The 18,221-nt window shown below is 39.1% G+C and overlaps 1 protein-coding gene across 2 annotated transcripts in view; it reads right to left on the bottom strand.

The window, feature by feature from the left end:
• The window catches only part of MEGF10 (multiple EGF like domains 10), a 94,484-nt gene that overhangs the window by 29,600 nt on the left and 46,663 nt on the right, over positions 1–18,221 (bottom strand). For both annotated transcript variants that reach the window (XM_067568793.1, XM_067568792.1), the window contains exons 9-12: positions 11,813–11,987; positions 10,321–10,441; positions 7,067–7,230; positions 2,406–2,508 (exon numbers count right to left, since the gene is read on the bottom strand). In XM_067568793.1, coding sequence (XP_067424894.1) covers positions 2,406–2,508; positions 7,067–7,230; positions 10,321–10,441; positions 11,813–11,987 — 563 coding nt within the window. The remainder of the gene's footprint in view (positions 1–2,405; positions 2,509–7,066; positions 7,231–10,320; positions 10,442–11,812; positions 11,988–18,221) is intronic.

Genomic DNA, 18,221 nt, shown 5'->3' on the forward strand with positions numbered 1-18,221 from the left:
CTGGGCACCACACTTTAGGAAAGATGCAGACACATTGGAAAAAGTTCAGAGAAGATCAACAAAAATAAATGTTTAGAAAACCTGACCTGTGAGGAAAGGTTAAAAAAAACTTTAGTCTTGAGAAAAGACCATGGGGGGGGGAGGGGGGGGAAGGGGGGGGACACGACTGATAACAGTCTTCAGATATGTTAAGGGCTATTACAAAGAGGATAGTGATCAATTGTTTTCCATGTCTGATGCAGGTAAGTCAAGAAGTAACAGTCTTAATGTGCAGCAAGGGAGATTTAGGTTAGATATTAGGAAAAATTGTTTAACTCGAAGGATAATTAAGCTCTGTAACAGGCTTCTAAGGAAGGCTGTAGAATCCCCATTATTGGAGATTTTTAAGAACAGCTTGGACAAACACCTGCTGGGGATGGTCTACGTTTACTTGGTCCTGCCTCAGTGCAGGGGGGGGCTGGACTTAATGACCTCTCAGGGTCCCTTCCAGCTGTACATTTCTATGATTCTCCTTGACTTCAGTGGAAGCAGAATTAGGCTTGATATCTCTGTAAACAGAATTTGAAGTTTTAATCCCAGCAAGTCTGTACCAGCTCAGCGATCTCCAAATACATTTGGGACACATTTTTAAAAATCTAATCAACTTACTTTGTTGCATTTCAGTATCTCAATTCATTTTTCATACACTCCTGATCCGCTTAAATTGCTGTTACAACAACAGACATCTTCACCACTCTTAGCCTGTTTACCCCTACAGTCAAAGTGTCACCACTAAAATATGAATCTACAGCACAGCTATTTTAGAACCTGTTTCTAAAGTATTATCTTTTTTTTTTCATTCTAAATATAAGTATGTTCACAAATAATTTTGGATGCCTCATGGCTGTCAGTCTGACCTGTGGTGTGTGGGTGGAGGATTTTTTCAAACAGACATTCAGTATAAGAAAACTATCTTGTTTATAACATACTGTATGTCTAGACATCAGTGACATGTTGAAACTAGTCTCTTACACAAGATGAAATCATCAGGGAGACTCAATTTCACCCACAATCATATATGAGGCTTTTTTTTTTTTTTTTTTTGCAAACACTTCTCCCTAAGTATAAAAGACAAATTAACTTTTAAAGAAGCAAAAATGAATAGTCACTGCCCTCTTTTCAGTAATTGGCTTCAAACAAGACTGGAGAGTTGTGGTATGTTTAAGAGTCTTGGTCATGTCCTAATTTAGAATATTCTATTGACAACTATCAAGTCTATAATATTTTTTATGGAAAGACGTGTTGTCATGATTCTTCTGAAGTCATTGAACAAATGTGTTATATTTTTGAAGTTTCCTGTAACATTTTATAAAATGCTGTTGGCCTTTATGATTCAAGACTAATGGACAAATTTTCACTTGATCTGATGCTGGTGGAAAGAGAATGTTAGATTGTGACACTCAAATGCCAATAAATTCTTAGCTCGCTTACATGAGCACTTGCACTAAAGGTGATTTATTTCACACTGAATAGGGCACTGCTTGACGCAGCACGGTGACAGACCTCCCCACATCAGAACCCTGGTAACACAAGCAATTTAAACAAGCAAGGCTCAGATTTCACTGAACCTTTCCTAGCTAAGACTCCATGCACAGTTATTTTGTCTGAATATGACAAGTGAAAATTAATTTAAGCTCTGCAGCCAGTCAATAAATCTTACAGTATCCTATTTTGTATTCGCCCCGCTGCCCCCTCACTCCCACACACACACTAGAATAGTTCAGGCAGGGTCTATGAATCCCAAAAAGAAAAACATTTTTCTGCAAATAAAAGTGTTCGGTAATGATTTCAGATACAATTTTGATTAAAATTTAAATAAAAAAATCAATACCAATGTTGCAGAAAATGTCACAAAAAGTTCAGTTTTTTTAAGCTATTTTTCATCAGAAAAACTTTTTTTTTTTTGTGGTTAAAAAAAAGTCAACCAGTTCTACTGACAACACAGCTTTTGCAGGAGTCACAATCCCACTGGCTGTCTGCCTAGTGCTTGAGTGTTAAAACATTTCCCTGTGGACAGTGCAGGTGTCTGATATCAAGGCTTCTTCTGTCAGCATTACCTTAGATATCCACACAGGTACTGGCCATCTCTTGAAGGGATCATGGTGCAGAGGGTGGCTACATTTTGAGACTTCCCCCTTCCACTCCCAAATGTATGCAGAGCCCATATCCCATGGAGCTCCAAAATCCATGGATCACAGGAAGGGGAACACATGCTATGGAAATGGCATTCCCATCTTTCTCTACTTCCCATCCCAGATACTCCTCCCTTCTGGATCTTCTCTGCCCACCAAAGCAAAAGGAATGATTGGGTCCCACCTTATTTAGGTTGTTATTTTTGTAATCCCTTATACTAATCTCTAGTTTACCTGACCATCCAGGGAGACAGCGACAGTAACCAGTGGTTGGATGACAGCCATCTGCATGGCTGCAGTCACAGCGTTCAGCACAATCCAGTCCATATGAGCCATCCTGTCAGAACAATAAGAACATAAGAACGGCCTTACTGGGTCAGACCAATGGTCCATCTAGCCCAATATCCTGTCTTCCAACATCAGCCAATGCCAGGTGCTTCAGAAGGAATGAACATAACAGGCAATCATTAAATGATCCACCCTGTCAGCCACTCCCTGCCTCTGGCAAACAGCCATCCCTGCCTATCCTGGCTAATAGCCATTGATGGACCTGTTCTCCATGAACTTATCTAGCTCTTTTTTGAACCCCGTTATAGTCTTGGCCTTCCCAACATCCTCTGGCAAGGAGTTCCACAGGTGAACTGTGCATTGTGTGAAGAAATACTTCCTTTTGTTCATTTTAAACCTGCTACCTATTAATTTCATTTAGTGACCCCTAGTTTTTGTGTTATGCGAAGGAGTAAATAACACTTCCTTATTTACTTTCTCCACATCAGTCATGATTTTATAGCCCTCTATCATATCCCACCTTAGTCATCTCTTTTTCAAGCTGAAAAATCACAGTCTTATTAATCTCTCCTCATATCGAAGCTTTTCCATACCCCTAATCATTTTAGTTGTCCTTCCCTGTACCTTTTCAGATTCCAATATGAAACACACACAAAAAACAACTGAAACCATGAGAGCCAAAAAAGAGAGCTAGAGGAGAACAAGTTCTGATCAAATGTGTCTCCAGCAGCAACACTCTTCTTTTTTTTATTCTTTTATCAGCTTAATTAAGATAAAACACTTTTCTGGATTTCAATAAACCATAAAGTCGGTGGGTTTATTTTTTATTGCCAGGGGTAAGAAAAAAAAGTGAATTGAATACTTTTGACAGATCCCAGACTGGCAAATCTGGAGACTACAATTCTCTCTTTGCAAAACAATTATTGCATGGTCAGCAGCAGCACTGAAAGCTTCCTTGCACTGTCTCACTATTGGCCCTCAAATCTTGAGATTTGGGACCTTGAGAGGCCTTGAAGGAGGGAATAATTCAATCTCTATACTGACTCAGTCCTTCACCTCTCTATTAAGACTGCCAAGAAAGATGCCACTTAGTGCCAGACTTTTAGAAAGAACTCAGTAGAACGTAGAACAGTTATATGGAAATACAACTTTTAGCTTGCAGTGATATTAGAATTGCAAACAGCCTGACTTTCTTTTTATTAAAATTCCTTTCTCCTGCATTACAGTAAATACAACATGACAACGGGAAGGAAGGTTACTGATTGCAAATGGAGATGGAACAACGATGCAAGAAAAAGATTATTTTTAGTGCTGTACCATTTTTGTGAATTGATTCAAAGCTAAATTTCCCCAGTGCAATGTAGATGACTTCCTTGGGATTCTAATGTAATCCCAATTCTAACTGAATTTAGTTTCTGTAAAGTAGGAGAGGATACTGTGATTTTAAAGACAACTCCCCATCAAGTCAACCCATGAAGCTGCACCAGAGAAAGCCCTAGAATCCACCTCCCAGAAGAAAGAAAAATATAGCAGTACTGTGCAACTACAGAAAAGAGGGTGGAACCAATATGAAACATGGGGCAGAAAAGGTAGCATAATCACACTTATGTGCCTGGCACCATATTGCATAAGAGAAAACAAGAAAAATAAACAAATGGCACTGTTTAAAAAGCAAGTACAGTAGGATAATTTAAATGCCAAGGCTAAAAAATGGTGATAGTAACATTAGAACTTGAAATGCAGCCTAAATCAAGATTCATCTGCTGTTTCTTGATACTCATGCCTCATTTTTATAGAATTCCACTGGATTTAGCCATTCAACTACCAGTCTTTCAATTCCAAAGCAGAAAATACTTCACTGCACGCGACTCAAGAATAAGCAGTAATCCATTTCAATGTAAGGGAAAAGAGATTAAGGAAAGTACTTCCTTTGCATATAATCAGATTTGTGAAGAAAGAAAATCCTCAAATACATTCTGGGAAAGGGGTAATTTGTAAGTGAGACATAGCGGAAATAAGACACTGCAAACTCACTCACTCTTCAGTAGTGATATGAGCTGTGATATTAATGAAAAGATCTGTCCTATGCTGACTGGAACAGGAATGAACAGCTTAAGTATATAGCCTGAAATTGTGGCTAAAACAAGAAAAGATTTTTTTTTCCCCAGATCACATTGGACACAGGAAAACTAAAGAGGTCTAGATTCAAGTTTAATAACAGTTGGAGATATGGACTAAAAAAAATAAAACTTTAGTACATATGTCAGACGCACTTCTTGTGATCTCTGTTTTTTGGGAGAAAGTATTAATCAGGAGGATCAATTTAATAATGAATGAGACTACTAATGTGAACCCAACTAACTAACTTACTTTCTTGTTGACAAAAACATCTCTCACATAATGAAAGCAGAGGGAAAATATATGTGAACAGAAACTCTAATGAATAAATTATGTGTACTTTAAAAATATTCACCTTTCATAACAGTTTGTTAATTTTCAACTGTGCTCAGCACAGTCCCTGTCCCGAAGATTTTATAATTTAAACAACAGGCTTAAAGAAGATGATCTCAGTGTAAGTGCAAAACTTTGTCTCTTTCTCCAACAGTAGCTAAGTCCAATAAAAGATATTACCTCACACCTTTATCTCCCTAGGCTTAGAGATAAGACATATGTAGAGACTTGCATTCAAATTAGTTTTTTTGTTTGTTCTCATGTTATGGAATGTTGGAATGATGGAAAAGAAGGTTGTTAGCATTTGTGGGTGTCATTTTTCTAAAAATAGTGGACTGGTATGGTGGATTAGCAGCCTTAAAAGAGCAGCTGTCTTTTAAGGACACAATATTGGAAGGTGCTAATGCAAGCCTATGCAAGTTGAGGGCATTCAGCATCTTGCAGAATTAGTCTGTGATAGACAAGGTAGTTTTAAATAAATTTGATCCTGTTTTCTAGGAGCTTAATTCATGTTCTTGTTGGTAGCATCGTATGTGCTTATATTGTTAGTACCCTATCGGTTTTATGTTTGTACAGAATGTGTTTTATTTTAGTATGTTAAGTTATATTATATTGCATTACTTTGTGGAGAAAATTAATTAAAAGCAAAACAATCTCCTCAAAATTTAATTCCTGATTGCTCCTTGAGCTGCACAATCCAGATCCAAAGAAGCAGCAAAGGTACGGCCGTCAGACGTATAATCTCAACAGCTGCTCCCACCGCCACGCCATTGAAAATAATGGAGCTAAGCAAAACATACAGATGTGGAAGTGGCAGGGGCGGAGAATTTACAGGGTTCATGTTCAGTTCAGATAATTCTTCTGTAACTGAATTAACCCAAAGCTTCTCTTCATTCACAACTGCACAAGTTTTCTTCACAAAAAAATTTATTTTTACTGGAAGATTTCCTATGAAACACATTTTTTTTTTCATTTCTGAAATGTATTTGAAACAAAAAAAAAATCAGAGAAAAAACAATTCTTTTTAAAATTTTTCCAATTTTTTTGTTTTGAAGTTGTGATTTCCCCCAGTATCTGACTGTTTCCCAACATTTGCCAATAGTTACATCCTAGCACTTAACAATGTCAAGTGTGAAAGTGTTACTTTCTCTCTGAAATTAACACTTTCAAAGACAAAGTAACAGTTTCACTTTTAATCCTTAACACTTAAACTTGAAAGTGTCACTTTTAAAAGTGAAACATAGTTTATTAGCTCCCCTTTCTTTGCTCTTTCCCAGCTGGAAAAATCTGCGGAACAGTTATACAGGTTGGTGGAGAACACACTTTCCCATTTTTAAAATCTGTTTTCTAGCCAGCTCTAGAAACACAATTGTACCAGAGGGAGGGTCTGCAGAAGAAAAAGAGAAAAGAGACAAAAAGACAAAAAAGAAATGGAGATAGAACTGAAGAAGCATAAGGAAGTGGGTACAACAGGCTGGACAAAATGAGATGCAATAAAGCTTAGTCAAGAGACCACCACCTTTACTAGGCATTTTCCTGTCTTAAGTGTCTGACTCACTGTACCCCCAAAGCTATGTTCTATCTTGATTCTAAAGTTGCCTCTGCTAAAACACTGATTTTTTGTGTTCCCTGGGTGTTTGCTTAAATCTTGGAAGTAGCAGACAAAGCCCTGGACCAGAAGTTGACAACAAGCTACTACAACAACAGTTTATGTACATCTGGTTGAAGGAGGAGAGAAAGATTTTCATTTGGGTTTTATTTTCATGCTGGAAGACAAACTAATCTAGTTAAAACATGTTCTTATAATATTCAGAGTAATGTTTGTTAATTGGAAGCTATATTTTTCCTTTCACAAGCTCAGTTTGAAGTAACTTCATTGAAATAGTTTGAGTGACTCCTGATTTATACTGCTGTAACTAAGAGCAGAATTTGTGCTAACTAAAAGCTAACTAAGCTTTAAAAAAAGTTCTGAAACAGTAAGTGAAACATCTGAAGTCAAATTTTCAGTGTGAAGGCGCAAAAAAGTACTGTATATTCATATGAGCAGCCTAGAAGTCCCACTGTTCTCAGCTGAACTACTCTCAGTTGGAAGTTTTGCAGGATCAGCCTCTTATATCAGAAAGCCTATTGCTCATCACTGAGTAAATTTTAATTACCTGGCAAGTAAGTTCACATTTTTCCCCTCTCCAACCTGGAGCACAGGTGCAGGTTCCATCCAGAGCATTGCAAGCCCCTCCATTAAGGCACTGGCAAGTTAAATTACAGCCAAGACCCCATGTGCCTCTGGGACAGTTTATTGAACAGTCCACACCATGCCAACCTGCCACAACAAAAATGAAGTGTCATATTAAACAAGGACATGTTTCTCTTCCTTTGTTGGGAGGTTCCTCTTTTGGAATCTCTCAGTGATGCACAGAAGCAGGGATGACATTAACTATTAAAGAGTATTAGTCTTCCCAGCTGAGGACTTGTTCAAGTTCAAACAGAGATGTCCTTGAGCACCTGTAACAGCTGTGCACAGCACACTTTGTAGTTGGTGCCAACTCATATGAAACCAATCAATAGGACATCTGAAGGGAAAATAGGGCACCTCAATAATGGTTACTGAAATGCACTAAACTAGTTTGAATTTTGCAAGGAACAGCATAAAAAATGTATTCCTTAGAAAATAGGGTCAGTTCTTAAAAACAAAGTTGCACATATAAGGTATGCATTTGCTGCTTCTTTTTCTTTGTAGACTGCATTTTTTCTTTGTAGACTGCATTCAGTGCAGATAATGCTACGTGCTATGTGCAATCATAACAGTAGTCTTGGCAGAAGAAACCAAGGATAGAAAATAGATCACTGAAACAGTCATTATGTGAAGTGGGTTTTCCAAAAACAGATATGAGATACTTCAGGAGATTCCCCACCTCCTTCTGAATATTTAAAAATAAATTACAGTATAAATTAGGAAGGGCCTATAAGATAATGCTTCAAACAGTGATTAAGTCTGAAGTACACATGGAAGTACACATGGAAGTAAGCAGAAAGCTTTTAAAAACATGACACTATAAATCTATTGGCTTTAAGAGACACAAACAACCAAGTAGTCATCATCAACAGTGACACAAATTAGGTTTCTAATCCTATACTATATTTTCAGTAAGCAGGGGAAAAATAACTGTACTGAATCTAATCAATAAGCTATTCACAACACATGTTTTAATGAATCTGCCTCATGCTATGGATTTCTAACTGCAGAATTTAAGGCTTAATTCAGGAAAAAATATTTGTTGCAAATATTGCATTATAGTAATTAAAATAGAGAAACACACTTTTCCACAATACTCTTTCCAGGATTTGTGCCCTATTCCTTCACTTTCTAAATTGCCTCCTATAATACAAGTATAATTAAAATAGGCAATTCCATGAAGAATCATGTGAAACTTGGAATGTGTTTAGTACATCATATTCCCAAACATTCTCTGACCCACCCCTCACAAACATGTCTCTCTCCCTTCACAGGCTCATGACTGTCTTGATCCCTGACCCATCACCAGGGAGGGGCAACAACCTGGTTGTCAATGAAAAAATGTAGAGGAATTTTGGGAAATAAATATGGGTAATTACATGGAACATTTGTAAATGGAGGGTAAAATCCTGGTCCCACTGAAATTAATGGGGTTTCACCCGGAATGAAATTATAGGTACTTCAGAAATACTACAGTGGGATAACACATTCTAAGAGGGGTAGATATGATTGTCCCCTGATTTAGCAGCTGTGTCCAACACTATTTTTGCAAGTATTTGTTTAATACTTAACTGAATGTAATCGTTTTACTGTTACTGTTTTTTATCTTAGTATCAATTATGTTAGGTAAAATTCTACCTTCTGTTCAATTCTCACAAGGCTCAAGCAAACGGCCTTTGGGCATGGGCTTGAGGAAACCAATCTTTCTCCTCACAATCCAGCCATCTGGCAAAGATTGGCTGCAAGTCCAAATCTGCCCACTGCCACTATTAAAGCACTAGGATGCCAACACACCTGCTACATGGGAGATGTAGGCCTCTGAATCCCTAGAGTGGAAAATCAACTACTCATTTCCCTGCTGATTCTGCTGCACCACCAAGTCCCCTTCCTGTGCTTCTAAGGAGTGAGGCACTTTAGGGGAGAGCTGCATGGCGCATAGGAGGTACAGGATTCCCCTGCTCAGCATTCTGTGGCCTTCACACCCATGATGGTTATCTTGCTTTTAAGGTTTTCTCCATCTGCAAAGAGAGGGGGGCAACCTCAGGGGTGTGTGTGTGTGTGTGCATGTGCGTGTGCGTGTGTAAAGTGTCATTATATGTGTCTTCACCTTAACCATCCTTTGGACAAGAACTACATACAGAAATGAGCCTGGGCCGTAGAACCTTGAATGGGAGAGGGGAAATGGTGTTCTCTGCATGCTCCTTTCTATCTACAGAACAGGTGGCTGGGGCATCTGCAAGCAGTTTGTATCCCTGCCATATACAGGCAGAGTCACACCAACATCTGCTATGGGAGGTGGTGAGCTGGGGAGTGGCAGGTGGTACATGGTGGGTTTGCCAGTCACTAAAATTATGGCAGGGGGAGAGTGGCAAGCAGAGAAGTAGAGGGTTATGAAAGAAAGTGGAACTGGTGATACTGATGGAGGTTGAGCTATAGAGTGGGGTAGAGTGGGGATGCTGAGGAATGGAGGAGGAGTACCTTGCACTAACAATGGTGGAAAAGCAGGGTAGTCTTGAGGCTGAGAAGAGGAGTAGGACAAGTGTTGGGGCTGGGTCAGAGAAAGGGGAACACAGGATTGAGCTGGAAAAGTTTAGGGGAGCCAGGGGTGAGATAATGATTTTTGGGGGCGTAGGTCATGGCGCTGAACTGGCAGGAAGAATATCAGGTGTACAGGATATGGTGGACGGCTGAGGTAGCCGGGAGCTTGCTCAGTTCATGCTGATTTGAATTGGGAGTAGAAAAAAAGTATACAGTCAAGTAGGGCTGCTGACAAATAACACAGCAAGGAAACAAGGAAACCTACAGCAACTTATGATTAGCAGCTCCAAAGAAGAGAGCAGCATCCTGGCTGGGGAAGGGTACCAGTGATCCCCCCACAGCCACAACTCCTCTAGGCCCTGCATAGAGAGCAACGTGAAGGGGGCATGATTACAAAGTAGAATAACAGTGGCAAAGGCAAGCTGCCCATAACTGTCTCTGAGAAGATATTTTTGTTTGTCACCTTTTTGAACAGTGGAGGGAGACAGCATTGTTATGGCCTCAGGGCCTGGCTCTTTTTTAGTTCAAGTTTGTCTTTATTTCTTCTTCTCTATTTCAAAAGCTCATTCTGATGTGCATGATAACTTATACTGATGCCTGATTACAGAGATGGGAGACTAATTTGTTAGGCACTCTGACCTGCCTTGCAGGCACAAGAACCATCCACCGGAGAACAGAGGGCTTGATTTTTGCAGTTGCACACAGAGGAACAGTTTACTCCATAGGTTCCCGGAGGGCAAGGAGTAGCACAATCAGAATCCTAAAACACACACAAATATTTTTTTAAATTATTTGACAAAACATCAATGAAAGTTCAAACAATAAAATATCACCAGCACTTTCTCTAAACCTAGATTTCACTGACTGTCAACCCCCTTTTTGATAGACTGACTGTTGTTACAGTGTTACAAGTATAAGAAAATGTGCAGATCATGTCACATTCTAGGCTGTCATCAGGTCAGCCTGGGTTTACAGCAGTGGTTCTCAAACTTTTTGTATTGGCGACCCCTTTCACACAGCAAGCCTCTGAGTGCGACCGCCTCTCCCACCTGGTAAATTAAAAATACATTTTTTATATTTAATACTATTTTAAATGTTAAATTTATAACCCTACTGTTTAAAATGAATTTACCTTTTCTCACTGCTTTTAAATTAAAACTAAAACACATTTGATCGAATTATTGTTATAAGCAGAAAAGTTATTATTTTTAAAAAATAGTTACTGTTTAATACTGAGGGTGCAAAGAAACTTCGTCAATATCACTTTTCACAGCAGACTTAGAGCCCCATTGCCATCTGCGCTGCTGCTGGTGGCAGCGCTGCCTTCAGAGCTGGGCGGCTTGCGACCCCAATAACCTCATGACCCCCTAAGGGGTCACGACCCCTAGTTTGAGAACCCCTGGTTTACAGGAAAGTATTAAGCACGGCTCTTTCTACTCTTTAAATCTACAATAAGTATTTGTTTTATATTAGTTGATGAGGGAGATCATGTCACATACCTGTCAGCACTTGGTTAGGCCAAGTACTACTCAGTACTCAGTACTACTGTACAAAGAAGAAATTTATGAAAGCAGAGGGTAATGTAAAAGATAATGTAATGGAAAACAATTTGGACATGTACAATATTCCAAAAAATATCATTTGATTAAAGTGCTCTTTCTATTATACACAGTATGACTGCTAAAAGAAAAAAAATACCATAATATGTCTTTAAGGTTACATTTTTATTAGTATCAAATTTCTATATAAGAACAAACATCTATGAGAACCATTGAAATCAGGTATCATGATTTGAAGAAATAACTATTTATTCTAGTTTTTTGCAATAAAATAGTCACTTAAGTCCAGATTAGTGCTGCAATTGTCACAGTTCCCTCTCCCCCCAATTCCTTTCTCTTGTAATAGATATGTTTACCTCATTAGCACTTTCCCATTCCCATCACTACATGATTTTTAAGAGATTCAAATGCAAATTTTGTCCTTTTTGAGCCTGATCCCACAAGGAGCTAAGCGACTCCTGACAAGTGACAAGCTAGATGCCTTGACCTCCCATTAACCTAACCTCACTGAATCGGGCCCTAACTGAAGGCAGTAAAGGAAAAAAAAACCTGTGAACTTCAGAATTATTTACCTTAAATCCAGGGGCACAGATGCATTTTCCAATCACACTATCACAGTCAGCACCATTTTGGCAGCTGCAGATCTGTTGACAAGATTCACCATAGAATCCAGGAGAACATGTTTCATTACAGTAGAGTCCAGACCAGCCTGGCTTGCAGGAGCATTCTCCAGACATAGGGTGACAGCTGGCAGAAGAGGATGAAAGGAATATATAATTTGGGACTAAATATGACACCAAGATCCCAATGTAATTTTTTTCAGAGAATGACATGCTGTTACAGATATATTGTTTAAAGGACTTCACATACTGTGTATAAAGATATATTATATTTTCCCCAAACTAAACATACACACACACACACAATTATTATAATATAACATAATACAACATAAAGATACATACTTAGAAATCTATGTGTTTATTTAGTTTGAAAAGAAAAGATCTATTTTTTCCATTTCTGTGTTGAAAAAAAACTACATATACTACAACGAGAGTCCCGTGGCATCTTAAAGACTAACAAATTTATTTGAGCATAAGCTTTCATGGGCAGAAACCCATCCCATGAAAGCTTATGCCCAAATAAATGTGTTAGTCTTTAAGGTGCCACAGAACTCTTGCTGTTTTTTTAAAAACAGACTAACACGGATACCCCTCCGGAACTCATCTACATATGCTACAGTTACCTTTCATGACTGTAAATTACTTATGGCTAAAAATATTTAAATTGTGAAAAATTCAACCTTCCTTTTTGTAACTGAGCTGTAACTAAAACAATTGTTTTTCAAATAATGGTTATTTTTGCACAAAGCCCATTTAGAAATATAATCCTTTTGTCTGAGTAAGATGACGAGTTTCTTTAATAAAGGAACATTCAAGGAGTAACATGAATTCTCTTCTCTTTAAAGCTGTGGTTGAGAAGAGTACAACTGGCTTCTTTCCAAGAAGTGATACCAAATCACTTTCACAGGGAGAAGTCAGACGCACTGTCAAGCACAGTGACCTTTTAGAATGTGTCTAAGTCTACACTGTACATACCTGGTGATAAACCAGCTGTCTCTACCTGAAACAGCAGTTCCATTGAATGGCCAGTCAGACAGCTGTTGCTTCATAACAAATGGACATCATCAGCTGTGCTAAGATATATGTGCTGGAAACATGGATACAATGGAATACTCTGTGGCACTCTGGCAGACAAAGCACTTGCTTAATTCTCACCAAAGAGAAGCCTTAATATCCAAATCAAATATATTAACAATGGGAAGACTGTTTAAAGATAATCTTCTGGCACTGATTGAAGTAAAGTCCCCTTAAGTGTGCTGGAAAAAATGTGTCTGAGTCCAGACACATTAAATGACCCATGACAGCAAGGCAGTTTTACATGCCTGAGACTTCCTTCATTTGCTGACTCTGTGTGCGCGTGTGTGTATGCACACATGGATAAAACTGAGGGTTTCTTTTTCCTATTTGAAGGTATGAAAAGTACTTGTGGGTGTTGTAGAATTAATAATAATCATCTTTAAATTAGTTGCAAGTGAAAGCAGGGAATGTGGCATTAAATGTATACATCTCTTTTTAATGATGTAGGGCTTGTTTGTGTAAAACTGCTGTTAATGAGAGGAAAATCTGCCCCCTGATATTTTCAACTGACAGTGACTAGGATGTTTAAAGCGGTCTATCTAGAGTGTACAGAAATGGATCAAGCCACACCAACAGGCTATGCGGAACCACTACCAACAGTCTCTGTTTGCAGAGAACAATCTGTATATTAAAATATGAGAACACATGCAGGATGGGGGCTAGAATGAAAATTTTCTCAAATGAAATATCTGTTAACCTCAGAAAACACATGATATAGAAAGAGAAGCAGAGATGTGTTCCCTGTACCTAATTCCTTTCCGTATACCTCCAGAGGCATTTTGGATATAATCTCCAAGTTTCTTATCACTACAGGAGGTATTCAGTGATATGGAAAGCCTTCTCAACCCTCCCAACAATAGGCAGTATAGCATGAAGAAATAAGATAAATATATAAAAATGAAAATTAGTGGTGCAGTGATTTTAGGAAATAAATCCTTTGAGCTGCCTTTTTTTTTTTTTTTTTTTTTTTGAGTGTAGAGTATGAGGCAGACAGAGGCATTGATATTCTGTGCCCCCCAGTGAGTATAAGTAAGGCATACTAGCACATATATTGATTGACACCAAAATTAGTATTCTGTAATTTGTAATTAGATGTAGGAAGCTGGAGCACTTTTGAAGCTTTTTGATGGTTCTCATGCAGTTAGCTTAATTGGCAATAAGATTTATGTATTAAGATAGGGAGGTAGAATAGATGTTGAGAGATGCTGCAAGTATTTCTGCTTTTATTCCTGTTCATTTTTGTTCAGATTTTATGGACATATATGTTTATTTCATATATAGACACTAAAATATATTTCAGTATATTTTGTAATAATATAAAGTTATTTAACTCTGCAGTTTTCTGGCACACTTTATGCCATATATTTATTTCAATTTATAAAATGTTCCTATGAAAAACACTGTGTCTATGTATATGTACAATTCCACCAAGAAAACCTATACAGAAATATAAGATGACCCAATGTCAACATTAAAAACACTCTCAGCACACAAAAACTGAAACCATCCCTCATCAGTTCACCCACTCTTGACTCAGAAAAAGCATGAGAAAATAGATACATCCTGAAGAGCAACATACTGGGGCTGTGTTAAACCCGGAATCATAAATAAGTCCTGAGTGAAGGCCCCACTACTGAGAATGACCTTGGGGTGCCAGGTGGAGTGTCCCAGCTGACAGGATGAAAAAATGACGACCCAGAAAGCCATGACAAGCTTATCAGATCAAAAATAATACCTGTTGAACTGCATTCAGAAATGAACTAGAAAACAGTGCACTCTCTGGAGCATAGGTGTAGTTTGCGCCCTATGCAAATTATCACCGGTAAGGAGGAGCTGCATTCTACACCTTCTAAAGTTTTCAAATGATCATCTGACGCCAGCCAATCAGAGGGATTGCAGCTATCCAACCTCAAAGTGATACCGACCAGGTCCATATCCAAAAGAACAGGAAGTAACTATCTTGCCAAAGACAGATGGAAAAGTCACTATTTGCTGACTCCTGCCATTTGAACCTCCAGAAGCATCTGAGGATCTAACAAGACCCCCAGTTTGTGAACCTGAGTAGTAGGGCCAGGCAAACCCCCTCATTAAAAAGGCTAGATATTATAGTCACCAATTCTTCTGATTTTTCCCGTAACCTTCTAGTTTTACTTCTGCCTTATCCGGATTTAGCCTCTGCCAGCTAGCTCTCATTCACGCCAGCAGGTCATCTAGTCCAACCCCCTGCTCAAAGCAGGACCAACCCCCAGCTAAATCATCTTTGCCAGGGCTTTGTCAAGCTACACCTTAAAAACCTCTAAGGATGGAGATTCCACACCTTCCTAGGAACCCATTCCAGTGTTTCACCACTCTCATAGTGAAAAAGCTTTTCCTAATATCCAACCTAGACCTCCCCCACTACAACTTGAGACCATTGCTCCTAGTTCTGTCATCTGCCACCACAGAGAACAGCCTAGCCCCATCCTCCCTGGAACCCCCTTTCAGGTAGTTAAAGGCCGCTATCAAATCCCCCCTCACTCTTCTCTTTTGCAGACTAAACAAGCCCAGTTCCCTCAGCCTCTCCTCATAAATCCTGTGTTCCAGCCCCCTAATCATTTTTGTTGTCTTCTGCTGGACTCTTTCCAATTTCTCCATATACTTTCTGTAGTGGGGGGCCCACAACTGGACACAGTACTCCAAATGAGGCCTCACCACTGCCGAATGGAGAGGAATGGTCACTTCCCTCAATCTGCTGGCAATGCTCCTACTAATGCAGCCCTATATGCCATTAGCTTTCTTGGCAAAAAGGGCACACTGATGACTCATATCCAGCTTCTTATCCACTGTAACCCACAGGTCCTTTTCTGCCAAACTGCTGCCTAGCCAGTCGGTCTCCAATCTGTAGCTGTGCATGGGATTCTTCCATCCTAAGTGCAGGACTCTGCACTTGTCCTTGTTGAACCTCATCAGATTTCTTTTGGCCCAGTCTTCTAATTTGCCTAAGTCACTTTGTATCCTATCCCTGCCCTCCACCTTATCTACTACGCCCCCCAGCTTAGTGTCATCTGCAAACTTGCCGAGGGTGCAATCTATCCCATCCTCCAGATTTTTAATGTAGATGTTGAACAAAATCGGCCCCAGCACCGACCTGTGGGACACTCCACTTGTTACCAGCTGCCAACTAGACATCAAGCCATTGATCATTACCCATTGAGCCCAAAGATCTAGCCAGCTTTCTTATAGTCCATTCATCTAACCCATACTTCCTTAACTTGCTGATAAGAATACTGTGGGAGACCGTAACAAAAGTTTTGCTAAACTCAAGGTATATCACGTCCACCATTTTCCCCACATCCACAGAGCCAGTCCCAACTACTTCAAATACATATTGATGAGAGGGAGTAGAAGAGAGCATTCCATGAGAGAGTCCTTAAAGCAGATGGGCGGTTACCCAGCACTACCCTCTGAGCTATCTAGGACAGAATAGAACAAAGTCACTCAAATACCACTCCATCCTTGCCGGGGTCAGTAGGCATGTCAACAATACCTTATGGCTGATGGCATTCCAGGCAGCTGATGTATCTAAAAGAATCAGCATGGACACTTGATCTTTGTTCATCATCAGCAAGTGCCCTAACTACTGGGCAATAGTCAGTCAGTCTCTCTCTCCTGTTCCACTTTTTAAAAATAGTTGAATAATCATTGGGCCAGAGAGAGAGACACTGACACCACTAGCATGCTGAGTAGGGAGACGGAGCAAGGATTTGAACCTAGATCTCCCATATCCCAGGTCAGTGTCCTAACCACTGGACTATTAGCTATTCTAGGGTGTGGCTCTAATTCTCCAAAATTCCACCCTGGACCTCAGAGACCTTCCCACAGAACCTATTATGTTTCCATGAAAAGCTTCTGTTTTGACAAATCAGCATTTTCGGACAAAAAATGTTTCATGGAAAAATTACCAACCAGCTCTACATAGAAGTTCCCTGATGTGTTTACGTGAGAGTAAGTTCTTTCCCACCAGGCTGACATTTAGTCACAGAAGATAGCCAGAAACAACTGTATCGTCAAAAGTGAAAGGGAAGTAACCTCCGGGGAGGGGGAGAGGGCTATGTTTTTCTCATCATTACTCAGATGTTATCTGATTCCTACTGTTTGGTGGTCTTAATCACCCCCTAGCACAAAGGAAAAAGAAAATATAAAAATGTCTTGTGAAGCCTGTGAATTTTTGCTTCCCTCCCCTCACTTTTCTCTACTCAACTGTGACATGCACTTACAGACACACATACTCCCACACCCACAACAATGCTAAGTTCCATTCAATTTGTCATACAGAGAGGGAAATGTTCAAAAAAAGAACAGCCATATGCTGCTGTTTACATTTGAACATTTGTGATTTGATTTGACCATAAGCTGTCTTCCAGAGGCATAAATGAAGGAACAGCTGTGTTGAACACAAATCAGAAGTAATCCTTGAAATATTAGTAATGCTATACAATGCAATACGTTCCTGTCAAACTAAACTTCTACAATAACCTGCAGTTAAAATGGCAGAAAACTGGCTAACCATAATTCATACACATAGCAGTATTTGTCCCTCAAAAGCTATTTTGAGTGCCAGACAAGGTGCAAGGAAATGGGGAGGGATTATGGTTTCTCTTGTTCCTAAATTCTCTCCCCAACCCCTAATCTACTGGATTTCACATACTATCCAAACAGGATTGTTTCAAATCACATTTTAAGTAGATGGGATAAACAGAAGTACAAGTACACCAACATACGGTACATAAGTGACACATGAGGGAAATGCAGACCTCTCTTACATGGCTTCTCAACAGAAGTTATGTTAAACAATTTAAGCAATCCAGGAATTTATTTCTCACAACAACAGTATCATGCTAACAGAGATATTCAGAAGGAGATTTTTTCATTAATGTCCCTGTGCACTTTAATGTCACTTCTAAATTCTGAATAAAGTCTTTCTTTTTATGTAGAAAAAATGTGTATGTCAGATACAAAGCACAACGTTGTTCCCTGTAAGAATACATTTCTGCAAATAAGTTTAACACAGCAATCTGTGACAGCCAAACATTTGGCATATGTTCACAAAACTTATCTGATATATTGTGTATTATTAATGGAATTATTTGTGAATGGATGCAAAATGATTGGAGTCTTTCATACAGACAGGTGTACTTTGTAAGGAGAAAAGACTTGTAATGAGAATTATATTTTGAATGTATGTTATATTGTCTTAACTTCCATCCCTCCCTTAGTATCCCAAGGAATTATCTCAGAATTT

The sequence above is a fragment of the Emydura macquarii genome, unplaced genomic scaffold (genome assembly GCF_026122565.2).
Source record: "Emydura macquarii macquarii isolate MOO-44397 ecotype Brisbane River unplaced genomic scaffold, CSIRO-AGI_Emac_v2 contig_2897, whole genome shotgun sequence".
In the NCBI taxonomy this organism is placed as follows: domain Eukaryota; kingdom Metazoa; phylum Chordata; order Testudines; family Chelidae; genus Emydura; species Emydura macquarii.